This window comes from Hyperolius riggenbachi, chromosome 5 (assembly GCF_040937935.1).
Source record: "Hyperolius riggenbachi isolate aHypRig1 chromosome 5, aHypRig1.pri, whole genome shotgun sequence".
NCBI lineage: Eukaryota > Metazoa > Chordata > Amphibia > Anura > Hyperoliidae > Hyperolius > Hyperolius riggenbachi.
Window position 1 is genome coordinate 19,675,416 of NC_090650.1, and position 27,827 is coordinate 19,703,242.

A 27,827-nucleotide genomic window follows, 5' to 3' on the forward strand; every position below is an offset into this window, starting at 1 on the left:
AAACACCTAGCCCTGTTCTCACATGTGCCCTCCTTCTACCAATGCCTAACCCTAACGGACCCGCACCTGATAGTGGCACTCTGAGCTCTCTGTGTGGTCACACACGCTGCTGGCTGCCACTAAATTACAGGGTTGGTGTTGTTTTTTTTAATTATTTAAATAAACAATTCCCTTTATGCTGGATACACACGGTGCGTTCGCGCACTCGATTTTCCTGTCGATTCGTTTATTTCCAACATGTCCGATTTGGATTTCGATGGATCGTTAGGTCGATTCGCATGCCGAATCGACCTAACGATCCATCGAAATCCAAATCGGACATGTTGGAAATAAACGAATCGACGGGAAAATCGAGTGCGCGAACGCACCGTATGTATCCAGCATTAATCCCCCTCTCCTCTGAAAACCTCCAGTGTAGTGCAGAGCAGAGAGGCAGGCAGATTTAAGAGGACTATATTTTCACCTGCCGCCTCACTGCGTATTGATACCTCCCTGTTCCCCCTCATGACAATTAACTTATAGTTCCGGCTGAGAACAGCAGCAGAGACAGAGGCTCGCTTGAGTAATTGGTAATTTGGGGACTTGTATTATGATTTTGGGATTTATTAGCCTTGTATTATTTTGGGGGTATTTCGATCAGTTTCTGGGCCAGGCTTCATCATATTTGGCTTGGGCACCTCAGCAGTGACGTCTGGTAAAGGTCACCTCCGCTAGTGAAGGGTGACTTTGCTTGGCGTGGATTTAGGCGAGGATTTCTCGCTCTGCAGACAGCAGTTGTCACTCCGGAGCAGCAGTAACCGGACACCCCTCCTGGCTCAGTGGAACCTTAATATAGCGTGAGAGGGGATCAGTTTCATGGCTATATTGGTGGCCGGTCCCGTCTGCTGCTCTCCTAAGAACTGCACGGCTCATGAGTATATGCCTTTAAGAGGAACTCCGACAGCATAAAATCACCACATAATGTTACACCAATGGGGATGAGCTCATTCTCATAGTGCTTTGTACTGTGGTCAGCTATTGGGAATGAGACATTCTAAGGATTGAGCCAATTAGCCTTAACCCTCCTGGCGGTATGAAACATTCCGCCAGGAGGCAGCACAGCAGTTTTTTTTTTTTTTTAAATCATGTAGCGAGCCTAGGGCTCGCTACATGATAGCCGCTGCTCAGCGGCATCCCCCCGCCCGCTTCGATCAGTAAATCCCGTTCAAAGAACGGGATTTCCTGGAGGGCTTCCCCCATGGCGACGGGGCGGGATGACGTCACCGACGTTATTGGGAGTCCCGATCCACCCCTCGGCGCTGCCTGGCACTGACTGGCCAGGCAGCGCACGGGGTCTGGGGGGGGGGAGCCGCGCGCCGCAACGGATAGCGGCGATCGGGCGCAGGGCGGCAGCGATCGGTGTGCTGGCGCAGCTAGCAAAGTGCTAGCTGTGTCCAGCAAAAAAAAATTATGTAAATCGGCCCAGCAGGGCTGAGCGGCACCCTCCGGCGGCTTACCCCGTGTCACACACGGGGTTACCGCTAAGGAGGTTAAAGAGGAACTCCAGTGAAAATAATGTAATTAAAAAGTGCTTAATTTTTACAATAATTATGTATAAATGATTTAGTCAGTGTTTGCCCATTGTAAACTCTTTTCAATCCGATTTACATTCTGACATTTATCACATGGTGACATTTTTACTGTTGGCAGGTGATGTCGCTGCTGCATGCTTTTTTGGCAGTTGGAAACAGCTGTAAACAGCTATTTTCCACAATGCAGCAAGGTTCACAGACAGGAAACTGCCAGGAGTACCACGGTCCTCAGAGTGTCTTGTGGGAGGGGTTTTCACCACAATATCAGTCATACAGCGCCCCCTGATGGTCTGTTTGTGAAAAGGAATAGATTTCTCATGTAAAAGGGGGTATCAGCTACTGATTGGGATAAAGTTCAATTCTTGGTCGGAGTTTCTCTTTAAGGTGGCCACACACCGTTTTTTAAATATTTGTTCAATTTAAGAAGAGGAAACAATTTTCTGACTGATTGTAACAATTCACAAATCTGACCAATGTACCACACACCTATGTTCTATTGTTCCCCAATCATGAATAAAATAATTGACAGCTCAGGAACAATGGATTGGAACTGGACATCAAGTAATTGACGAACCATCACACACCATACAATTCTTGACAAAGTTGGTCTGCAATTTCCAACATGCCCAATCTCCAAAAATCGAAAAAAAACCAAAGGAGTTATTGATCGAAAACAAAGAAAAGCTCTTGATTTTTTTGGGACAACCGATCGAAATTATGGAATTGGTGAAAAATTGGATCTTTTAAATGTATGGTGTGTGGCCACCTTTAGGCCCGTTTCCCGTCGGACCCCGTATGGACAGCGGGAGGGGGCTGTGACTGGTCTGCTCTGGTAGTCCGCTGTGGTCTGGCTGGAGACGGGGTGAATGCTTTTCAATCATAGGCTAAACAGGAAATGTATCTGCCTGTCTGGGAAGTGCGGCCTGCTTACCAAATCGGATCCGTTGCAGACTGACAAGTGTGAGCAGATCTGGCTGGATAGTAGTATGGTTATTGGCTTTGACATAGGAGACAGGGTTCAAATCTCCTGTTCAGTAAACCAGTACCTATTCTGCAAGGAGACATTGGGCAAGACTCCCTAACACTGCTACTGCTTACTAAGCATGCTCTAGTGCAGGGGTCTCAAACTCAATTTACCTGGGGGGCCGCAGGAGGCAAAGTCAGGATGAGGCTGAACCGCATAAGGAATTTCACAATCGCGGCGCATCGCCGCCTCTGCCCGCCCCTCTCACTCTTCCTTCACAGAGAGGGGCGGGGAGAGGCGGCGATCCGTGCGGTGATTGACGTCAGGAGGGGCAGAACTGAAGCTGAAAGCTCTGCCCCTTCCAGGAAATGCCGGCGGATTGCCCCCTGGGTGATTTGGGGGCTCTTCAGCCCTCGTTTAGCGGCGGGTATGTGGCGGATTACTTGGGAGCACTGAAGCGAACTATAAGGAAGCTTTTGCCGGCGCGGGCCACAAAATATTGTATCGAGGGCCGCAAATGGCCCGCTAGTTTGAGACCCCTGCTCTAGTGGCTGCAGCTGTGGCATATAAATGTTCTGTGTCCTGTCTATTTATACAATAGAACCCATTCATTGTTTGTTTTACAATGCGGTAATATAGACAAAAATAGTGGAAACCAAGCCTTAACTGTAAAAAAAGGGGTCATTTACCCATAATTCCGCCGTCTTGCCTGTGCTCCAAACAGCTTGCACGCGTCCTATTGGACGTGCTGCATGCCTCACTACACGCAATTCCTCCTTTAAGCCGTAAGGAGGAAGTGCGCCATGGTGAGGCTTGCAACACGTCCAACAGGATCCGTGCAAGCTGTTTGGAGAGCAGGCAGGGCTTTGGGTTGGATACACTTTAAGTCTATGTACAATAACACTTTTAAAAAATGATGGCCACTGACAACCATTTTTAACATCTCATACACAGCTTCCCTTCACCCACTGTCCTATCCTTATACCTTTAGACTGTAAGGCCTTTTGGCCAAGGCTCTTTTTCCCTTCGGTCTCTCAATGCTGTGTATTTTGTGCACATATATTCCACCCCCATACCTCCCAACCAGGGTCGTAACAATAGACCCTGCAAGGGATGCAGCCGCAGGGGGGCCCAGAAGCCGCAGGGCGTCCAGTCCTTAGAGACTGACTACTAAGGACATGGAGAGGAAAAACGTTCTGCTCTCTGCACAATTGTTCTAGTGACTGCATCTGCGCAGCCACTAATAAGGAATCATACAAAGTTTTGCAAACAAAGATCTGTAGACAGTCCCTATTCAGTGTCCAGCAGGGTCGAGGGGAGGGGGTCCCCATCCAAAGTTTCGCAGGGGGCCCAGTGAGTTCTAGTTACGCCACTGCTTAAGCCACACCCCTGCCACACCACTAATCAAGCTCTCGACACACCCCTAGTCACGTATACTATATATACTATAAAGATTTCATAAGGAAAATATGTTGTTCTACAATTCAAACCACACTGGTCCTTTCTGTCCTGGTCCATTTTCCTTCATATTAAAGTTTGAAAATAAGAAATACCGTATATCAATTTAAAAGACAGGAATAAAGTTTGGAGTCAATTAAACACATTTTTCAGTAGAAAAATACATAATTTTACATAAATCTGTACATGGGTCCCGAAGGAGGGACAAATGAGGAGGAAAGAGGGACAGGGTTCCCAAAGAGGTACTGTCCCTCCAAAAGAGGGACAGATGGAAGGTATCCACCCCTGTCTAAAATCTGTAGCTGGTCACTAGTCGCTGCATCAGCTGTAATCCACAAATGTATTGTATTCTTAACTGTTGTACTGTTTATTCTGCATTGCTGTACTTTGTTGTACATACGGAAGATGCTGGCGCTATCTACATTAATAATTATAATAGTAAAAATAAATATCACTCCAAAAAATGAATATCAATTACCTATGTATAAAAGCATCATAACATCCTCTGGTAGTTGGCTTTTGGTTGTGCAGAATAAATCCCCAACAACTGGTTCTATAATGTGATGTAGACATCTAGATTAGAGCGTGAGCTCTGTGGACAGGGCTTTCCTGCCCTCCTGTCTCGAAGTCTGCATCCCTCATAACCTGTACAGGCTATTTCTCGGGCCACGAGGTACGTACACCATCTCAAACCTCAGCGAGCAGAGTGCCCAGATGTGATCTTTTCTTGTATGAGGATTCTGCAGCTAAGACTCTCGGTGGGCGTGTCCAAGACCAGGCTTGAGGCACTTAACAGCTCTGCAGACTGGCTCAAGGCACTTACAGTCAGGTTCATAAATATTGGGACAGCAAGACAATTCTACATGGCCTCACAGGTTTGTACACAGTCTGCTGTTATCTGAGGTAGGTGGTTAGGATTGTCTCTGACTTTCCATCGTGCAGATCTGTGACCAGGCTGCCGTGGCACGGTTGGAGGCCGGGAACTGCAGTAGGTGTGAGAATGTCGCCCTTAGCGGCGGTGCCATTGCTCAAGCAGAAGCCGCTCGGCATTCAGCCGCTCCTGATGAGTCCCACTGAAGAAGGAGCCTGATACATAGACGCAGCTGCCTCTGCAGACACTAGGGGGCGCTCTGCTCCTGCTTGTGCTGGCGTAGGGCTTGGATGAAGATCTGCTTCACCTGCTTCATCATCTCATTGTAGAGTTTCAGGTCATCCTCCTTAGTCTTCAGCGCGCTCTTCAGTGCTATCTTCAGAGCTTCATTCTCGTCCATCTTAATTTCCAGCCTGGAGGACGGAGGGGATGTGAAAAATACAAAAAACAGCATAAAGATTGTAGAGTAAGATTCTCAAATACACCAGATAGCCAGAAAACCAGAAACCCCAGGCCAGCACAGCACTGAGCTATATTATATCCTGGTACCATGGTAACAACTGCCACGCATGATGGCAAGGACTCCACTGCCAGTGTGCAGGTGATATAATCATCCAGCGCTGTTATACAGCACGTTATGTGGCCACCCAAAGGTGCTCGAATATTGCCACTGCCTAGGCAATTTACTAAATTTGATACCCCCCAAAATCTTCCTCTACTTACTTAAAGACAACTGTAACAAGTGAATTATGGAGGCTGCCATATTTATTTCCTTTTAAAGTGGATCCGAGATGAACTTTTACTCATTGCATAATTGTGTTCCTTTCTTATTGTTTATAGGGCATTCCTCATGCCAAATACTTTTTTGTTTTTGTTTTAATACTCTAATTCCCTATAAACTAAACAAGCCCCGCCCACAGTTTTTCAGAGAGCCAAGGCATTTTCAGATAGTAGCAAAGGCTCATGGGAGCTCAGTCTGGGCAGGAGGAGGGGGAGGTATTACTAGCAAGAGATTTCAGAGGCAGAGGGGAGGAGGGAGGAGGAGGGGGGATTAGGTTTTTTTGCTCAAGATACAGATAAGCCTGCCTCTGTGTAATGTTTACAAACAACATGGCTGCTGTCATTCTATCACAGGAAGAAATAATCATAAACTGTTAAAGCTGTTTGCAGCTAGATATGCTGTGTAAACTATCTAAACTTTAGATAAGATATATAGACAAGTTACTTGTTATAGTTAGTTTTTCATCTCGGATACACTTTAAAGGAAACCAGAGATGTTATAATACAAAGATTCAACACTTACCTGGGTTTCCTCCAGCCTGATAAGCACGCCTGAGTCCCTCACTGTCCTCCTGCAGTCTGCCATTCAGCCGCGATCAGCCCCGGTAACTGGCTAAGTCTCTGGTACACTTTAACCCCCTTGGCGTTATGATTCTTTCCGGATGTTAGGATCTAAAAGTGATACAATTTTTTTTGCACCCTTTCAGACCCTAAAACCTGGAAAGAATCATGCTGCCAGGGAGATCTGCAGCAGCCCCAGTAATCACTCACCTCCCTGGGCTCCAGCGCTGCAGTTTATCCTCCGTCCTCCGGGTGGCGCTGTAACCCTATAGTGAGATTGCTGGCTGTCGTCATGACGACAGACAGCGATCTCACCAGGGGGAAGCAGAGTCTAGGAGGAGAGGAAGAAGAATGGCAGCCGACGTCGGGATCCCCTGGGAGGTGAGTTTAAACGCCCGCTGCCCACATTGTTCTGCATGGACCTCCCAGCGGCTACCACGAGTTCAGCTTGGGGATACCGCACCTGGCATGTTTTTTCCACCCCGAGCTGAACTCGTGATTACTGCTAAGGAGGTTAAACAACACAAGTTACCTGGCAGTCCTGTTGATCTATTTGGCTGCAGTAGTGTCTGAATAACACCAGAAACAAGCATGCAGCTAATCTTGTCAGATCTGACAATCAGGCCTGGTTTAAGCCACATGGGGGCCCCTGGGCAAAAGTAACTTGGGGGCCCTCTACCCACCCATCAGAGTCAGCTCCTGGGGCCCCTGCACTGCCAGACTACCTGGTATTGGAAATAAATATGGCAGCCTCCACATACCTCTCGCTACAGTTGTCCTGTCAATAAATGATGGTCTGTTATTCCCCTTCATTCGTGGCCTGATAAGTAAACATTCAGGACCTTTCTATCCAGGGCCAGTCCGGTAACACAGCGAGTGGAGTAACAGAGAGCGTCCTTACTTTATGTTGAGCTCCTCCAGCTGCGTCTCCATCGGGACATTGGAGGATGGATCCGCTGTGTCGTTATAACTCAGCAGGTGCCGGGAGTTGCTGAGAGATTGTCCTAAAGAGAGAACATTGGCTGTCATTTTCATAGAACTGAACATGGAGGAGGGGTGGATAGACACTTAATATCGATATGGGGTAGTTCAGTAAATAAATTACACAGCAAAGTCCCCAGTATCTGGCAGTGGCGGGGATTGTCAGATGCCGGTTACGTGTGCTTGTCGGTTGCTTGAGCAAACTGCCGAAAAAACAAAAACAGATACAGCCCCCCCCCCCCCCCCCCTGCAGCATTCAAGGGACCTTGAGCAGGCCCTTTAAAGTGAACCAGAGACGAAGCACCCTCATGTATTTTACCGTATATATCAGTGGGAACATGACAGTAAGCACCTACTCTGCGCTTTGTTTCATTCTTCTCTGCTAAATCTGCCTGTTATCAGCTCTGATAAGAATCCCCGATTGAGCATTCAGTCTAGGTTTGCCCTGAATGATTATAGCTGAGTCAGTCTTCTGTGATGTCTTTTCAAGCCCAAGCCTGCCCCCTTGTGGCTCTGTTTCTTGCTAAGAGGATACATAGCAGGAAAGCAGAGCCACAAGGGGGCTCTCACGGAAGCACTTAGGGCAGCAAAATCCACAAACAAGAAAGTCATGGATTTTGCAGGGGAGAGGGAGGGGGGAGTTAGGGGGGATTTAGATAGCTTACAGCGGCGGGGATGCGGCGGTTTAGTTAGGGCTAAGGTATTAAACAGATTTATGAAATAAAAAGAAGTTTTTTTAGAGACTTCAGAGTCTCTTTAATGAATTATCATGAGTCATGTACAGTAACTACTTAATTATTTTATCTAAAATGTATCTGGTCGGACCCACTCTCTGTGAATAACATCGCTACTTATTTTGTGTATTTTTTTGTTATTTTGTTTATTTTTCTTTTAATTCTTTTTATTTGAATTTTCAACAGATAACAAATAAACAAGGAGACTGCTGAATCCCACACGCAGGTGGTATTTTGTGTATTTTTAAAGAGACACTGAAGCGAAAAAATATATATGATATAATGAATTGGTTGTGTACTATGAATAATTACTAGAAGATTAGCAGCAAAGAAAATATTCTCATATTTTTATTTTCAGGTATATAGTGTTTTTTCTAACATTGCATCATTCTCTAATATGTGCAGATTACACAACACTCTGCATTCAAAATGATTCGTTCAGAGCAGTCTGTGAACTAATGACCTCTCCTCTAGCAGAGAAAAGGAAAACTGTTCACTTACAGTTGAGATAATAAAAGTCAGATAACAGCCCTCTCCAGGACTTTGAAAGTCGTAGAGATTAATGGCTTTTTTGCATAGAGATAACAACTGGAGTTTCTTAACTCTTCCTGTACTGGAAACAATTACACTGATGTATCTGATCTTAATGTTTTATTTCTTAGCTGTGCTACACATACAAATCATAATATCATAATTTTTTTTTCGCTTCAGTGTCTCTTTAAGTCTGCCCATGACCCTTCATGACCACGCCCATGTTCCAGTGCGTGGTGACACCCATTTATTCTTGCTGTGGCGTGGCTGCGAGCGCCGCATGTGGACATCTCCCTGTTATGGACTTTCCTCAGAAGTGCTCACAATCTATTCCCTACCATAATCTAATGTCCTACCAAATTATGTATATATATATAGTGCAAAAATTTCTAGAGCACATGCGTATGTGACCCCAAAATAGGGGGGCGGCGGGCCCCAGGCTGAAGCTTTTCCTGGTGGGCCCTTAGTGACCCTGCATACAGTGATAAAGCTGGTGTCACACGAGAGATTATACAGCACAGATCTGTGATAGCTACAAGAGGATAACTCTGTAGCTGCAAAAGCGTGATAAGATTTCTGATGCTATCTTGCCCAATATCTGCTGGTAAATGGAGGTTGAACATTTAAGATCAGCAGTTCCAGATATTGATCATTTACATGTGGAAATGAACAGAGGTGCCAAAAGGATAAAAGTAGCTAAAATAAAAAATAAAAAAAAACTAGGTGGCAGTGGTGAACTTACCTTCTCCAAGCAGACACAAAAACAGGTTGATATTATATCAACAAGCACATTTATTTATATATATGTTACGGCCAGAACCCGAAGTTTGGCCAGAACTAGAAGTGGCCGGCCACTTCGGGTTCTGGCCGGCCAATGTGCGAACTGGCCGCTACGCTGCGGCCAATGTGAGAAATGCAACAATTCCTGTAAAGTTAATGGGATGTTGTGGCCGCAGCGCAGCGGGCAAATGTATCCCACATCTTACTTTATTCAATGAGAGAAAGCGGGGAAAAAGGGGAAGAGAGAAAGCGGGGAAAAAGCCGGTCGGGCTTTTTCCCCGCTTTCTCTCTTCCCCTCGCCTCTCTCTCTTCCTTCTCTTATGGGCAGCCGGGCGGGGGACACGCATGTCCAGGAGAGTCGTTCGTCGCGGCAGGAGAGCAGAGCGGGGAGGCTGCAGACATCGCTTCTGCCAGCACCCGCTCTGCAAGAACGGCAGGATTCCCCTGCCGCGACGAACGACTCCGGAGGGACACGCGTGTCCCCGCCCGGCTGCCCATAAGAGAAGAAGAGAGAGAGGCGGGGGGAGGAGAGAGAGGCGGGGGGGGGGGGGGGGGAGGAGAGAGGCAGAGAAAAAGCCGGGCGGCTTAATGTCATTGAATAAAGTAAAGATGTGTCATACATTTGCCCGCTGCGCTGCGGCCACAACATCCCATTAACCTTACAGGAATTGTTGCATTTCTCACATTGGCCGCAGCGCAGCGGCCAGTTCGCACATTGGCCGGCCAGAACCCGAAGTGGCCGGCCACTTCTAGTTCTGGCCAAACTTCGGGTTCTGGCCGTAACATATATACACTCCAATGTATGGCAACATGTTTCGCAGGTGTGGCCCTGCTTCGTCAGGCAATAGTGGAAGGAGCATACAGCAACAAGTGGCTATGTCTCAGCCTGGCACCTCTCCCAGAGGCGTTAGGCTGGCTCATAGACACTTGTTGCTGTATGCTCCATCCACTATTACACTTATTTTTCTACTGAAAAGTGTGTTAAATTGACTCCATACTTTATTCCCAACCTTCAAGGTAAACCTGAGGTGAAGAAATATCAATGAGGTGAGAGTGATAGGGAGGTTGCCATATTAATTTCCTTTTAATCAATACCAGTTGCCTGGCTATCCTGCTGATCCTCTGCCCCTAATACTTTTAGCCATAGACCTGGAACAAGCATGCAGAAGATCAGGTGTGTCTGACAATATTGTCAGATCTGACAAGATTAGCTGCATGCTTGTTTCTGGTGTGATTCAGACACTACTACAGCCAAATAGATCAGTGGGGCTGCCAGGCAACTGGTATTGTTTAAAAGGAAACAAATATGGCAGCATCAATATAACTCTCACCTCATTGATATTTCTTATTTTGAAATGTTAATATGAAGGAAACTTAAAGATGATAAAGAGAACCGGTGTTGTTTTGGCTGGATGGTGTAATGGTTAAGGGCTCTGCCTCTGACACAGGAGACCTGGGTTAAAATCTTGGCTCTTCCTGTTCAGTAAGCCAGCACCTATTCAGTAGGAGACCTTAGGCAAGTCTCCCTAACACTGCTATTGCCTATAGAGCGTGCCCTAGTGGCTGCAGCTCTGGCGTTTTGAGTCCGCCAGGAGAAAAGCGCGATATAAATGTTATTTGTCTTGTCTAAATTCTAAAATTACATATTTCGCTCATTTATTTTTGTGGTATGTGTGGCGGGGGTGTGATCAGAGGCGCGGTAGGGGAGTGTCTTAAAGTGTCCCTCTCTCTCATTTCAAAAGTTTGGGAGGTATGCACAAATTCGGCAGTCCTTGGCAGAGCAGCTAATTTGTAAACACAGGATGTTAACCCTTTGTCTGCTTCCATGAAAGCAGGAAGTAGACACACTGCAGATTTATTGCAGGAATTGTATCAGCTGTAACAAAGAAATGTTTTTTTCTGTAAAGGTTATTATGCTGTTGCTTATCTTTTACAGCAGAGATGAAGTTCTGATTTCAGGTCCCCTTTGACCTGATCTATCATGAACTGTATGGCGTAAGCCTGGCATAATTCACGCACGCACAATGGCTGTTGTCACGTACCCACTTTGCCACGAGCAGACAGTTTGTGCGTGGCCCCGTTTCTCCCCGCCTCCAGCCTCAGCTTCTCCAGTTGCTGCTCCAGCTGAACACAGCGCCGCCTCTCTTCCTGCAGCTTCTTCTCCGCCTCCAGGGCCTTCATATTTCCTTCCTCCACCCTCCTCTGCAGCACCGACACCAACTCCATCAGCCGGTCCCTCTCCACCTCCGCGGCCTGACACAGCGCTCGGAACTCCGCCTTCTGCGATTGCAGCGCCCGCAGCTCCGAGCTGCAATACACAGGACAGTCACTGCAGTGGTAAGAGGCAGCCGCGTTGTGTTTATCAGCTTTACTGCAGTATAATTCATCATTCTATATATTGGCCTATATATACCCTCTTTCCCTGAAAATAAGACCTACCCTGAAAATAAGCCCTAGCTGGAATTTTGAACATGCTTGGAATATAAGCCCTACCCCGAAAATAAGCCCTAGTGGAAGTTAAAAAAGAGGAAGAGGCAGCCAGTAAGTGGGGACACAGTGGTGCAGTGCCAATAGGGCAGTGATCCTGTCATCCCAGCACACGGCAAGGTTATTAGCTGTGTGCAGGGAAGACAGGGCAGGTGCCTGATCAGTACAGTAGCAAACTTTCAAATCCATGAACATCAATCACAGTACAAAGGAACAGGAAATGTTCTGCTGAGTTACACTTCCTAATACAAATATAAGACATCTCCTAAAAATATCATCTTTTAGAGCAAAAATTAATATAAGACACTGTCTTATTTTTGGGGAAAGACGGTACACCAAGTGACCCCCAAGGTAAGTATATGCCCGGGCTCACACTGTACTGGGTAATAAACAGGTCCTGCAAAAAAGGTAAATCAGCGCATCACCGGGCCGCCTCTGATTGGGTACCTGGTGATGCTCTGATCTACCTATTTTTGCATGTTTAAACTCTTAATCTGTGTCACACCCAGGTTATGCATATGCATGGTTTTTAATTTAGTTAGAGGTAGGGCCCCTACTGCAGAGGATGACCTCATCGTGGTGGGAGGGTCAAGTACTTGATAATTTGCATGCAAGCTATTATGGAAACCAATATCCTCCAATGGTAATTTGGTGCATCTGATTTGAATGCAGGGTGTGCACGTTGTCTATTAGTAGGCTCTGCACACTCATGCAGGTAGTCATTTGGGTGCAGTTTGACTTAAAGTGTACCAGGGTTCACTTAAATAAAAAGATTTATACATACCTGGGGCTTCGTCCAGCCCCATCCGCTCAGATCGCTCCCACGCCGCAGTCCTCCGCTGCCTCTACCGCCGCTACCGGGTCCCGTCACTGACGTCAGTCGGCTCCAGTCTATGCAGCAGAAGTGTGCTTTTGCGTATCTCTCCAGCAGCCGCTGGTATCTCTCTCAGGCTCCCACTGGTTTGCAAAAGACCAATGGGTATCCTCCGAGCACCAGGGAGGTTTTTCATTGGTCCGCTATTCAGTGAACCAATGAGAATCCTCTCTGGGGAGGGATGATTCCCATTGGTCTATTACAAACCATCCATTGAATCCTTTTACCCGGATCTGTATACCCTTCTGATTCTCCCTTGATCCCCAAGCAGTACACTTTACCTGTCCTGTCCGTTGCTGGGTCCATCTCTCTTCCTTCTGTATACGCCCCACATGGGCATGTGTGTGACGTCTCATCAGAACAGGTAAAGTATACTGCACAGGGCACATGTTACACTGGGGGGGATTAGCACTGGAGGTTCCGTCATGTTTGTCCTGATATCGCAAGCTGTTACCACTGCGCACCCGACTGAGCATGTCCGCCATACATCTTGTAGCATGTGCGATCAACACAGTCCAAAATTGGTTTCACCATCGACCGAGCATGCTCTTGGCGGCACAGATTTTCCTCTGATTCAATAATGATTGAATCAGATGGTCGATTGGCTGCCAAGTCGAGGGATGTATGGCCACCTTTAGGCCCTGTTTCCACTCTGCCAGAATGCCCCTGTGCCATGCACTGCTAGGGATCCATCTGAAAATGGCGCCTGCGAATAATGGCGCACGGTGTTGCCGCTAATCCGTTTGCCGCTTATCGCTATTTAACGTTAAAGCCTTATTGTTATTTAACGTTAAAGCCTTATTGTTATTTAGCGTTAACACACAGAACCCTCTCTGTACCTATCCCTAACCCCTAAACCCCCCCCCTGTTGGTGCCTAACCCTAACCACCCCCCTGGTGGTGCCTAACCCTAACCACCCCCCTGGTGGTGCCTTACCCTAACCACCCCCCTGGTGGTGCCTAACCCTAACCACCCCCTGGTGGTGCCTTACCCTAAGACCCCCCCTGGTGGTGCCTAACCCTAAGACCCCCCCGGTGGTGCCTAATCCTAACCACCCCTCTGGTGGTGCCTAACCCTAACCAGCCCCCTGGTGGTGCCTAACCCTAACCACCCCCTGGTGGTGCCTTACCCTAAGACCCCCCTGGTGGTGCCTAACCCTAAGACCCCCCCGGTGGTGCCTAATCCTAACCACCCCTCTGGTGGTGCCTAACCCTAACCAGCCCCCTGGTGGTGCCTAACCCTAACCACCCCCTGGTGGTGCCTAACCCTAAGACCCCCCTGATGGTGCCTAACCCTAAGACCCCCCTGATGGTGCCTAACCCTAAGACCCCCCCTGGTGGTGCCTAACCCTAACCACCCCCCTGGTGGTGCCTAACCCTAAGACCCCCGTGGTGGTGCCTAACCCTAACCACCCCCCTGGTGGTGCCTAACCCTAAGACCCCCCTGGTGGTGCCTAACCCTAACCACCCCCTGGTGGTGCCAAACCCTAAGACCCCCCTGATGGTGCCTAACCCTAAGACTCCCCCCCAGTGGTGCCTAACCCTAAGACTCCCCCCCAGTGGTGCCTAACCCTAACCTTGACAGTATTACATTAAATTCATTCACTGTTTTGCAGTTAAATAACTTCTGCAGTTTGGCTTATGTAGGGCGCTATTGATAAATAATGTTACTGTGGGCAATAACGTCTGCTGTTTGGCAAATGAACGGCACTATTGATAAATAACGTTAGTGTGTGCCACTATTGATAAATAACGTTAGTGTGTGCCACTATTGATAAATAACGTTAATGTGTGCCGTTTTTCTTCTTTTTTTCCCTGTGCGCGATTATTATGCAGTACTAACGATAAATAGCGATAAGCGTATCTTTTTAATGCGGCGCCATTTGTATGCATAGGCGTTGTGCGCCATTATTCACTGATCCGACTGCTAGAGGATGCATCATGTGCATAGCTCCCAACTGTCCCTCTTTTGAAGAGACAGTCCCTCTTTGGGAACCCAATCCCTCTGTCTTCCTCATTTCTCCCTCTTTCAAGACTGATGTACAGTTTAATTGACTCCAAACTTTATTTACATTCTTTAACTACCTGGAGACCGCTCCACGCCCATGGGCGTGGCCACGGCGGCAGCCCCAGGACCACCTAACGCCGCTTGGCGTCAAGTCCTGGGGCTGCATTTTGCAGGAGATCGCGCGCAGGTTGCACGCGCATCTCCTGCTGGGGGGACGGAGCTCCGCCCCGCCTTCAGTCTCCCGAGAACTGTTAGTTTTAGTACAGCACTGCGATCAGCAGCAGCGCTGCACTGGGGACAGCAGTGTGACACAGCTGTCCCCCTGGGGGACAAGAGAGCGATCGGCTCTCATAGGCAGAAGCCTATGACAGCCGATCGCTGTGATTGGCCTGCTGGGGGGGAGGGGGGGATTGGAAAATAAATCAATAAAAAAACAGTCAAAAACAGTAAAAAAAAAACAAACATAAATATTTATTAAAAAAAATTAACAACTAGGGGGCAATCAGACCCCACCAACAGAGAGCTCTGTTGGTGGGGGGAAAAGGGGGGGAATCACTAGTGTGCTGTGTTGTGTGGCCCTGCAGCTTGGCCTTAAAGCTGCAGTGGCCATTTTAGAGAAAATGTGCCTGGTCTTTAGGGGGGTTTACCACTGTGGTCCTCAAGTGGTTAAATTGATATCTTTCTTATTTTCACATGTTACTATGAAGGAAGATGAACCAGGATTGAAAGGAGCAGCATGGCTTGAATTATAAAACAACATATATTTCTTATCAAATCTTTATGGCATGTGTGACTAGGGTTGTTTGATGGGGGCGTGATCAGGGGTGTGGCTTAAGTGTCCCTGTTTCTTATCTCAAAAAATTGGGAGGTGTGCATGTGATTTTATGCTGCACGTCATACTTTTTTCCCTGCACCGTATTCCGATGCAGATGATTGATTTCAGTAGGCAGAAATAATCACATCTGAATTTGCATGGGGGAACCGCAGCAGTGGAAACCAAGCCTTATTGATTTTCCTGTTGGTTCTCCTGCAGATACGATCACTCTAAATAAATCTGCTGACAATCGATTGATCAAATTGTCTATCTGAAGTAAAATCTGGGTGGATCGGGGGTGGGGCAGGACTGGCGGTAAATGGACGGCCCACAGCGTAACACCACATCAAACAGAACAATGCTGCCATTTCATCATTCACCTGCTGGAATGCATTGACGATCAATGTACTGTGTGCTGGGAATCAATTCAACTCTGAATCAATTCCAATCAGAAACAAATCGATGATTTTATGTAGTATGGCAGCCTCGGCTCTTGGCTTTCGGACATTATCCCCTCCCCCCCCCCCCCCCCAACCACCATCCTTCCAGAACTTGTATGAGCCAAGACTAATTCCGGGTACCACCCCTCGTTTGTACTTGGCCAAAAAAAATATGATTCTGATTTTATCAGTGTATGGCCAGCTGTTCTGTCCCCCAAACATCGCCATATACATAAAGGAGAAATAATACATATCCCATCTCACCTTGTGGGCGATCCAGCCATGTAGATGAGAGGAGACTGACTCTCTGCGGCCTCCACCAGCTCATGTCCCAGTTTAGAAACCGTCCTGAATTCACAGATAAAACAGCACATAGTGTAAAAATATCACAGCTGCCTCAAATAGCATCACCCCATTTCCCTGGGCAATACAAGTGAAAATGAGGAAACCTAACTGAAAAGAGAACTGTAAAGCAACACTACGGGCAGCACGGTGGCGTAGTGGTTAGCTCTCTCGCCTTGCAGCGCTGGGTCCCTGGTTCGAATCCCAGCCAGGGCACTATCTGCAAAGAGTTTGTATGTTCTCTCCGTGTCTGCGTGGGTTTCCTCCGGGCACTCCGGTTTCCTCCCACATTCCAAAAACATACAGATAACTTAATTGGCTCCCCCTAAAATTGGCCCTAGACTACAGTACTTACACTACATAATATAGACATATGGCAATGGTAGGGATTAGATTGTGAGCTCCTTTGAGGGACAGTTAGTGACAAGATATATATATACATTGTACAGCGCTGCGTAATATGTTGGCGCTATATAAATACTAAAAATAATAATAATAATAATAAAAGTGAAGAAAATAAAACCAATCCTTTTCGTTAAAGGGAACCTAAACTGAGAGGGATATTGACTCTGCTGCTGATCCTGGGTCTCTAATACTTTCAGCCACAGCCCCTGAACAAGCATGCAGATCAGGTGCTCTGACTGAAGTCCGACTGAATTAGCTGCATGCTTGTTTCAGGTGTGTGATTCAGTCACTGCTGCAGCCAAAGAGAGATCAGCAGGACTGCCAGGCAACTGGTATTGTTTAAAAGGAAACATCCATATCCCTCTCAGTTAAGGTTCCCTAGAGGTAGTGCTAGGTGAGAGACATATGGGGGATGATGCACAAAAGTGCAGTAATATTTCCGTGCACAGATAGCATACAGCAATATTACTCTTACTACTGGCAGCAAGTTACACTATTAGCGCAACCTGCAGTACTTTACATTACTAACGAATATAAACATTAGTAGCACGCATTGCCTTAGCAACGGTCACGTTACTTGAGTACCGCGGGTCGCAGCAATAACGTAACGCGATACACAGATCCGGTAGTAAGGGTGATATTTTTCTGTGCTGTCTGTGCATGGAAATATTACCGCACTTTCGTGCATCAAGCCCATAGAAGCTGATACACACTTGAAACTTTGTAGCAGACAGCACTCCCCAGTGAAAGTCGATGTGCCAGGTCAAAAGGTCCCACAGCACTCAGGACCCAACTTGTAAGGAAGGAATGAAGACCGGCACCATCCAGTAAATATAGCTCAATGGATTTATTGAACAGACATCATGACACAATGAACGACGTTTCGGAGGTCAATCCTCCTTTTTCAAGTTCCTGTCAGTGTCTGTCCGCAATTTGAAGACACTTTTAACCACCCTGGCGTTCTATGGATTGCGCCAGGGTGGCGGCGCCGCACTATTTTTTTGTTTTGTTTTGTTAAATCATGTAGCTAGCCTAGCGGCATCCCCCCGCCCCTTCCGATCGCCTCTGGCAATCAGAGCAAACAGGAAATCCCGTTACGCGTCGGATCGGCGGCGAGCGACGGCGATCGCGTCCAACATGCAGCTAGCAAAGTGCTAGCTGCGTGTTTTTAAAAAATTTGTGAAAATCGGTACAGCAGGGCCTGAGAATTCCGCCGCGGCGGTAATGGACGAGCTGTGCTCGTCATTACCGCTAATAATAAAGAATAAATAGACAATATTGGTTCAAAGAAAACCCCATTGTTTGTCTGTGTGGAACTGAACCTCTAATAATACTGTTAGGCATAGACCCTGAACAAGCATGGTGATCAGGTGCTCTGACCAGTGCACACCAAAAAGCACTAGCAGAATCGCAAACGCTCAGCGCTTTCTAAAGTGACTTTGCAGAGCAATTCTAGGCATGTGCCTAGCGATTTTTTAATCATGCCTAGCGATTTTTGGAGTGTTTTTGTGTAGCTTTTACAGCTGTAACTGAACAGCTTCTGTAACAAAAACACTTGGAAATCCCTCTGTTTTAGCTCTTTTCAGAGCGATTTTCCACTTTCCTTTACTTAACATTGAGGCTGAACGGCCTCAGAAATCAGCAAAAATGCTGCATTTGCGTTTTGGGGGAAAAAAAAAATCACATTGCACTGGTGTGCTCCATCCCATTCAAATACATTAGCCAAGTGCTTTTCAAAGCGCTAGCGTTTTTAAAAGTGCTCAGAAGCGCTCTTGATGTGCACCAGCCCTGAAACTAGTGTTGGGCGAACACCTGGATGTTCGGGAAAGTTCGCCGAACATGGCCGCAATGTTCGGCATGTTCGGGCCGAACCCCGAACTTCCCGAACATCCCGCTTTTAGGGGCCCTATGGGGTCGCAGGCATAAGGGGGGAGCATGCCCCGATCGCGGGGGGGGTCGGAAATTCCCCCCACCCCCTCCGCTAGCGCTCCCCCCTCTGCCCGCTTCCCCATACAAAAATTTCAGGAAGTACCGGTCCGGTGGTAGTGGGTGGCTGGCAGTGGGCGGCACTGTGAAGTGACTGACTGAGGAGGAGGAGTCCGGAGAGTGACGCTTTGAGGGAGGCCGGGCAGTGGGCGGATCAGCAGTAGTACGGTACTACTGCTGAACCGCCCGCTGCCCGGCCTCCCTCAACGCGTCACTCTCCGGACTCCTCCTCCTCAGTCAGTCACTTCATAGTGCCGCCCACTGCCAGCCAGGCAGCCACCCACTACCACCGGACACAGGTACTTCTTGAAATTTTTGTATGGGGAAGCGGGCAGAGGGGGGAGCGCTAGCGGAGGGGGTGGGGGGAATTTCCGACCCCCCCCCGCGATCGGGGCATGCTCCCCCCTTATGCCTGCGACCCCATAGGGGGGCAGTATTCGGCCGAACAGGGCCCTGTTCGGCCGAACAGGGGCCCTGTTCGGCCCTGTTCGGCGGCCATTAGAAGTTCGGGTCGAACCCGAACTTAAAAGGCCGAACACCATCAGGTGTTCGGCCGAACTCGAACATCACCCGAACAGGGTGATGTTCTGCAGAACCCGAACAGTGGCGAACACTGTTCGCCCAACACTACCTGAAACATGCTTATATTAGCTGCATGCTTGTTTCAAGTGAGTGATTCAGACACTACTGATGCATAATAGATCAGCAGGACAGCCAGGCAACTGGTATTGTTTAAAAGGAGATGGATATGGCAGTCTACATATCACTGTCACCTCGGGTTCTTTTTAATCACATGATCACATCTTCTGTAGCTATGCAAAATACTGCATCCCTGTGACCCCCTTACAAGTTCGCTGTCGGCACTGGCAGCAACCATCATATTCTATACCACATCTCATTCTCAACTCCAAGGAGTTTTCTGGGACAAGCAGCGAGCTAGTTACAGGAGTGGGCGGGTTAATCTGAAAAGTTCAAATATTCATCCTGGGCGAGCGTCCATCTTCAGCTCACTTCTGTATGAAAAACACAACCGCTCCAAAAATCGCACCAATATCGCGAACGCAGAAAAATCGCGACCTCAGAAAACTTTACTTCCTCCTACTCAGCATGGGGCCTTTTCACGTCAAAAATTGTGATCGCTAGCGCTTAGTGATTATTCAACTATTGCAATTCTCCTTTCAGGAACGAAAATCGGAGCGCGATTGCTCCTGGAATGAATGCAGCACTTTTGCAGTCGTATTGCGTTCGCAGTGCTGCGGTGTAAAAGCTCCCATAAGGAGACACTGCACTAAAGCTTCGCCGATCAGCAGCACAATCACAGCGGATCAGTCCTCGATGTGAAACAGCCATAGGGGACTAAAGGTTCAAACAGGCACTACTTATTAATTGGGGGGGGATGATTTACAATTTAATCAATGCTGAATTGATTATTTATGATTTTAAAATCAGTGTTTCATCCCTCTGTAAAGTGAAGGTCCAGGAAGATTAAAAATCAAAAATCTACTTACCTGGGGCTCCCTGCAGCCCCTGACAGCCATCCTGTGCCCTCGCCGCAGCTCCGGTGGCCCGGGGTCCCCTCTGGATCAGTCAAAACCAGTCTTATCAGTCTGACGACAGCTTGTACTCACGTGCAATTGTCGTCTGACGACCCGTAGTTTGAAAAAGTCCAGCATGTGTATGCGCCTTTAGTTGCAGTTCCTGTCTGAGTCAGGACTGGGTCAGACTACAGTGTGACCCTCACTGATAAGAAATGACAACTATAAAACACTTTCCTAGCAGAAAATGGCTTCTGAGAGCAGGAAAGAGATAAAAAGGTACACTAGTTCATAGATTTTAGCTCTGGCATACTTCAATGAATGTGTCATTGCGCAAAAAACAATAAAACAGTAAAAACGTAAAAAGTAGATTTAAACATAAAATAAAACTGTGGAATATCTTAAAAAGTCATTTTTAGGAGAAGGAGGATAGATACAATTGTTTATTTCATTAGTTTATTTTAACCTCGGGTGTCCTTTAACAGATGTTATGGTGGCAGCTCGGAGTGAATCATTACCTGGCTGAGCGTGCTGTGCCCATGTGATCTCCGCTGCCTGGCGGTGACCGCGCTGGAACCCGTCCATCTGTCCTCACCCAGTCTTCACTCTCTTCCATTGTTACACTTTTCATGCTGGAATGTCGCTTAGGACTCTGAAAAAACGACATCACAAGGTGGCCATTAACGATGATAGAGGATTGAAAGCATCCCCCATAAGGAGATGGACTTATCCAAAATCTGTCAGATTTTCAAATCCTACTGTAAGTGAAGGAACTTTGGCCTCAATTCACTAAGATTATCTCCTGTCTTTAATAACTCTTCTAGAGTTGTTACCATGGTGATAAGGCATGTAGTATTCAGGAAACATTTTACCTCAGGCAAACCTAAAGTTAACTCTTCTGTCTTTAAATTAACTCTCCAATCCTTAAAATAACTCCAGAGTTAAAGACAGGCTGTTTATTAACTGCATGTGAAAATAACTACAGAGGAGGTAAATTAACTACAGAGGAGGTAAATTAACTACAGAGGAGGTAACTTAAGGAATGAAGAGATAAGATTACTCTCTCACTGTGTGAAGGTAAGTTTTCTCTTGCCTTATTATCACCAGCATGATCTTAGTGAATTGAGGCCTAGTGATTTATAGGACATTTTACTCTTGGAGAAATGCCCATTTATATTTATATATTTTAAACGTTGCATTTTTTTTTCACAGTTGTCCTTTAATTTGAGCTGAGAGAGACCTGAATGCTCCCTCTGCTCCTATGCCTGGGGACCGGGAGCTTGTATTCCTCTGATGGGGAATTCAGAGCTCAAAATTGTTTAGCATGTTAGAAAGCTTCCATGTGACAAATTACAACTAACTAAAGCAACAAAGACCAGCACTAGATTCTGCAGCTGGGATATGTGTGGGCTGCTCTGGGATCATGTACCATCAGAAACGTGCACTCAGGAACAACACAAGTCCATATGCATGCAAAGGTGAAGATGAGGCACAGTAAATGCTAAAGGTACCTTTAACCACCCTGGCATTCTATTACCTGTGCCAGGGTGGCGGCGCAGCAGTTTTTGTTAATTTTTTCTTTTTAAATGATGTAGCTAGCCTAGAGCTAGCTACATGATGCCCCCCTCCCTGCGGCGTCCAGCGCGTAGTTCCGATCACCGCCGGCGGGTAGCCATGTAAGGAAATCCCGTTCTGAACAGGATTTCCTTAAGGGCTTCCCCCGTTGCCATGACGGCGATCGCGATGACGTCATCGACGTCATCTACGTCGTGACGTCATCCGGAGTTCCGATCCACCCCGCGGCGCTGCCTGGCACTGATTGGCCAGGCTGCACACGGGGTCTGGGGGGGCCTCTATCGGCGCATCGGCGGCTGCAATCAGAATAGACACGCAGCAAGCTAAGTGCTTGCTGCGTGTTTGAAAAAAAAAATTAAGCAAATCGGACCAGCGGGGCCTGAGCGGCGCACTCCAGCGGTAATGGAAGAGCTGAGCTCGTCCATACTGCTAAGGAGGTTAATCACCAAGGAAAACAGACAGCGTGGTTAGCAGGGGGGGTTAACAAGCCAGACAGCTGTTTCTCGTTACAAATGCTTCCTCAGAAGGGGATTTTATCAGGGCTGATTAGAAGCAGGCTGAGCAGTGAAGGATGAAACAGAGAGCAGGGTAGGTGTGTTCTCTAATGTTCCCACTGATATATATGGTAAAACACATGAGGGTGCTTCGTCTCTGGTTCACTTTAACGGTACCTTTAGCATTTACTGTACCTCATCTTCTCCTTTGCATGCATGCTGACAAATGACAACTGTGAGTAGATTTTGGAGTAGTCCATCTACTCATAGGAGATTCTCAGTATTTCCATTAGTCTGTATAAAAGCACATCCTGGAAAGGATCTATACAAAGTTGCCAGCCAGCTTCCCTAATTGAATGCACACTAATGTGGCAGTTGGACTGAGCAATTGACAATTCAGTAAGGCATTTTTTGCAAATAAAGAAGTATATGAGAATCCTCCATGAGGAGATGGACTAGTCCAAAACCTGACAGTTCTGTTAGATTTTCACTATCACAACTGAGTAAGTGACAGCGACACAGGAAAAAAAGTAATTTATAGTACGTTTTACTCTGGGAGAAATCTATATTTTAGATGTATGCATTTTATATTAAACACTTTTTTGGGATAGTTGTCCTTTGATTTTATGGTACTTTATTCACTTTGTTTATTTAATTTGCTTCCTGTATGCTTGAAAGATATTAACGTATATACTCACATATAAGCTGATCCGCGTATAAGCCGAGGTTCCCACTATTCCCTCAGAAACCAGGAAAAAGTGATTGACTTGCATTTAAGCCCCCTTCACAGTAGCCTGATGCGCCCCCAGTACAGGTCAGTCCCCCTCCCCATAGCCAGATGTGCCCCAAGGATGATACTGCTGTGTCTCAAGACACCACTAGATGGCGTCATATGAGACACAGCGATTACCATACAGGCAGAATCCCCGATCATTGCACCGCTGACACGTTGCTTGCACGCTCCACTCCACAAGCCAGGGGACACAGGTAGTCTTGAGCAGCGCGCTCTGCACACCATGTTGCAGTGCATGGGGGGCACAATTTTGTACTAAAAAATTAGGCTTATTTGCGAGTATATAAGGTATATAGAATAATCGAAATAAAGATTGGTTTATATAGAACAACTGAAATAAAGTAATGAAATGTTACATAGTTATTATGGTTGAAAAAAGACATACGTCCATCGAGATCAACCAGTACAAAGTACAACACCAGCCTGCTCCCTCACATATCCCTGTTGATCCAGAGGAAGGCGAAAAAACCCCACAAGGCATGGTCCAATTAGCCCCTAAAGGGAAAAATTCCTTCCTGACTCCAGATGGCAATCAGATAAAATCCCTGGATCAACATCATTAGGCATTACCTAGTAATTGTAGCCATGGATGTCTTTCAACGCAAGGAAAGCATCTAAGCCCCCTTTAAATGCAGGTATAGAATTTGCCATAACGACTTCCTGTGGCAATGCATTCCACATCTTAATCACTCTTACTGTAAAGAACCCTTTCCTAAATAAATGGCTAAAACGTTTTTCCTCCATGCGCAGATCATGTCCTCTAGTCCTTTGAGAAGGCCTAGGGACAAAAAGCTCATCTGCCAAGCTATTATATTGCCCTCTGATGTATTTATACATGTTAATCAGATCTCCTCTACGGCGTCTTTTCTCTAGACTAAATAAACCCAGTTTATCTAACCTTTCTTGGTAAGCGAGACCTTCCATCCCACGTATCAATTTTGTTGTTCGTCTCTGCACCTGCTCTAAAACTGCAATATCTTTTTTGTAATGTGGTGCCCAGAACTGAATTCCATATTCTAGATGTGGCCTTATTAGAGAGTTAAACAAGGGCAATATCATGCTAACATCTCGAGTTTTTATTTCCCTTTTAATGCATCCCAAAATTTTGTTAGCTTTAGCTGCAGTGGCTTGGCATTGAGTACGATTATTTAACTTGTCGATGAGTACTCCTAAGTCCTTCTCGATGTCCCCAACTGTATCCCATTTATTTTGTATGGTGCTAGACCATTGGTACGACCAAAATGCATGACTTTACATTTTTCAACATTGAATTTCATATGCCATTTATGTTATATACTGTAGAACAATTGTAACAAAGATAAGGCAAGTGCATGAGGGTGCGAGTGACTGAACTGGCCAGTGACAAAGCAGAAGCTGTTGAGCTGTGTTGGGAGAGGCGCTGCACTTGCACTCAGCATAGTTCTGTTTTTTGTAAAGGAAATGTCACCCTTCTATAAACAGGATATACTTTCCTTTTCCAGAAGAGGAGCAATGCAGAGAAGTAAGACCGGTGTATAAAGGGAACTTTTGTTACAATGTCATAAATTATCCCCTTACTGACGTGACTGTAGGTGCATAGCAGACGGACCATGAGAGGTCACATGTGGGGGCTGGGAGGGGCCAATGGGAAAACACCGGCCATTTCCACAGAACAACACTCAGTATCGGAGGACAGGAAAGATAGCTTTCAAACAATACAAGCTTTATTACATATCTTCAGAAATAAGACAAGGGGATAAAAACGTCCGGCGCCACCAAGGGCCCATTCACACTGAGGAGGTAATTGTGGTTAGAAGACTGATGGGCCCGGTGTGGTCAGAGGACTGATGGGCCTGCATGGTTAAAGGACTGATGAGCCCGGTGAGGTCAGAAGATTGATGGAGCCGGTGTGGTCAGAGGACTGATGGGCCCAGTGTGGTCAAAGGACTGATGGGCCCAATGTGGTCAGAGGACTGATGGGCCCAGTGTGGTCAGAGGACTGATGGGCCCAGTGTGGTCAGAGGACTGATGGGCCCAGTGTGGTCAGAGGACTGATGGGCCCGGTGTGGTCAGAGGACTGATGGGCCCGGTGTGGTCAGAGGACTGATGGGCCCGGTGTGGTCACAGGACTGATGGGCCTGTGTGGTCACAGGACTGATGGGCCCGGTGTGGTCAGAGGACTGATGGGCCCAGTGTGGTCACAGGACTGATGGGCCCAGTGTGGTCACAGGACTGATGGGCCCAGTATGGTCACAGGACTGATGGGCCCAGTGTGGTCACAGGACTGATGGGCCCAGTGTGGTCACAGGACTGATGGGCCCAGTGTGGTCACAGGACTGATGGGCCCAGTGTGGTCACAGGACTGATGGGCCCAGTGTGGTCACAGGACTGATGGGCCCAGTGTGGTCACAGGACTGATGGGCCCAGTGTGGTCACTGGACTGATGGGCCCAGTGTGGTCACAGGACTGATTGGCCTGTGTGGTCACAGGACTGATGGGCCCGGTGTGGTCAGAGGACTGATGTGCCCAGTGTGGTCAGAGGACTGATGTGCCCAGTGTGGTCAGAGGACTGATGTGCCCAGTGTGGTCAAAGGACTGATGGGCCCAGTGTGGTCACAGGACTGATGGGCCCAGTGTGGTCACAGGACTGATGGGTCTTTGTGGTCAGAGGACTGATGGGCCCGGTGTGATTAGAGGACTGATGGGCCTGGTGTGGTCAGAGGACTGATGAGCCCGGTAGGGTCAGAAGACTGATGGGCCCAGTGTAGTCACAGGACTTATGGACCCGGTGTGGTCAAAGGACTGGTGGGCCTGTGTGGTCACAGGACTGATGGGCCCGGTGTGGTCAGAGGACTGATAGACCTGGTGTGGAGAGAGGACTGATGGGCCCGGTGTGATTAGAGGACTGATGGGGTCAGAGGACTGATGAGCCCGGTATGGTCAGAAGACTGATGGGCCCAGTGTAGTCACAGGACTGATGAGCCCGGTGTAGTCAAAGGACTGATGGGCCCGGTGTGGTTAGAGGATTGATGGCCTTGGTGTGGTCAGAGGACTGATGGCCCCGGTGTGGTCAGAGGACTGATGGGCCCGGTGAGGTCAGAGGACTGATGGGCCCGGTGTGGAGAAAGGACTGATGGGCCCGGAGTGATTAGAGGACGGATGGGCCTGGTGTGGTCAGAGGACTGATGGGCCTGTGTGGTCAGAGGACTGATGGGCCCGGTGTGGTCACAGTACTGATGGACCCGGTGTGGATGAGAAGGACGGATGGGCCTGGTGTGATCAGAGGACTGATGGGCCCAGTGTGGTCAGAGGACTGATGGGCCTGGTGTGGTCAGAGGATTGATGTGTGGGTGAAGCTTTACCTTGGTGGTGAGTTGTTGGACCTCATCCTCCAGCTCCTTCACCTTGGCTTCCCTCTCAGCCACCATCTGTTTTAGCTGAGTCACCAGTGAGTTCTGCTTCTGGCTCTCGTTGTTCAGGTGCAGACTCAGAGAATGCTGAGAGTCCTTGTTTTTCTCCTCCTGCTGACTCAGACGGCCCAGAATCTCCTGCAAGTTCTTCTGCTGGCCCTGGAAACATAGGTGTGCATGTCATGGAACATTTATAGTTTATAACCATTCTAGCACACACTCAGCTCTCAACTCATATTTACCTGGCTGTGTTATAGAATTCAGTTATGACTATAAATTCCTGCCTTGCTCTAAAGCCTTGTTACATAGGGAAGGATTTACTTCTATCATCCTGAGTTACAGAACACTGGAGTACATAAGGTCATTGTCTGAGTCTGACATGTTTGAATGGTTGTATTTAGAGGAGGAAGATACTGGGATGGGTGGGTGATATCATATGACACTTGCCAAGGATCTTGGGATCCAAAGTACTTCCTGTAAGCCAGATTGAGTTCCTGGTGTTCACAGGAAGAGGAAAATATAGCAGGTGTTCTATATAAGTTTATATGAACAAGGACAGACTGATCGTCAGGCATTCAGCGGTCCAAACCGCGTGCAATGATCTCAAAAGAAAGGGGACACAATTGATTTTCGGCAGGATCGAGCAAAGATCTCGCTCAAAAGGTCTCGGTCAGGTACGTGGCGGTGTTAGATATTCCAACTATTGACAGACCTGAAGTATGATCAGCCTGATGAGTCACGCCCCGTAATAAAACGCATAGGGAGGAGCTAGGAAGCCCGCAACTCGCTGTGGATGAGACTGTATAGCTGATGGGAGCCGCTGGGAATGCATATGGACGGCTAGTAAGAGATATGTTTGATATGCAATATGGACAAGTTGCTATTATGTACGTAGATTTGTAGCAGGCAGACCTTGTTTCCCACTTATGGACCAGAGCAGTTTTGACAGTTTAGCTACGTCCCTAGTTAATCATAAATAACTTTATCCCTACTTATGAAACAGAAATGAAATATATATTGTTTGTTTTCAAGATCTTCTAGGATTTCATTGTATGCCATTTTTTCCCTCAAACAATTTTGTTTTCTATAAATTTTAATGGGAAAACAAGGATAAAAATAGAAAAAAAACACATTATTTCTCAGTTTTACCAATTCCAGTTTAAAAATAAAAAATGCTACTGTAGATAAAAAAAACACAAATTTTGTTTGGCTATTCTTACCGTTTATCACAAAACTTAGATTATGTTCCTGTCACAATTTATGGTGAAGATATTTGATTCTGAAATAATGCTACAGTGTGTATTTTTCACTATGAACTGAGAAAATAAAAGTATTTTTAATGGTAAAAATCAATCTCATTAGCTCAGGAAACATATATTTCCGTTTACCAATTAGTGCTGCATCAGATAGTGCCAGAGGTTTTGCACGGGAACAAGCCCAATCCTGCACAGCACT

At 47.1% G+C, this 27,827-nt stretch overlaps 1 protein-coding gene across 3 annotated transcripts in view; it reads right to left on the reverse strand.

The window, feature by feature from the left end:
* Nucleotides 1-3,963: 3,963 nt before the first annotated feature.
* The window catches only part of CCDC13 (coiled-coil domain containing 13), a 65,709-nt gene continuing 41,845 nt past the window's right edge, over nucleotides 3,964-27,827 (reverse strand). The window contains exons 9-14 of one of the 3 annotated variants that reach the window (XM_068235134.1): nucleotides 26,325-26,531; nucleotides 20,640-20,773; nucleotides 16,118-16,201; nucleotides 11,274-11,560; nucleotides 7,107-7,209; nucleotides 3,964-5,277 (exon numbers count right to left, since the gene is read on the reverse strand). In XM_068235134.1, coding sequence (XP_068091235.1) covers nucleotides 5,112-5,277; nucleotides 7,107-7,209; nucleotides 11,274-11,560; nucleotides 16,118-16,201; nucleotides 20,640-20,773; nucleotides 26,325-26,531 — 981 coding nt within the window. In that variant the 3' untranslated portion in view covers nucleotides 3,964-5,111. The remainder of the gene's footprint in view (nucleotides 5,278-7,106; nucleotides 7,210-11,273; nucleotides 11,561-16,117; nucleotides 16,202-20,639; nucleotides 20,774-26,324; nucleotides 26,532-27,827) is intronic. The other 2 variants (XM_068235133.1, XM_068235131.1) reach the window with 2 other exon arrangements.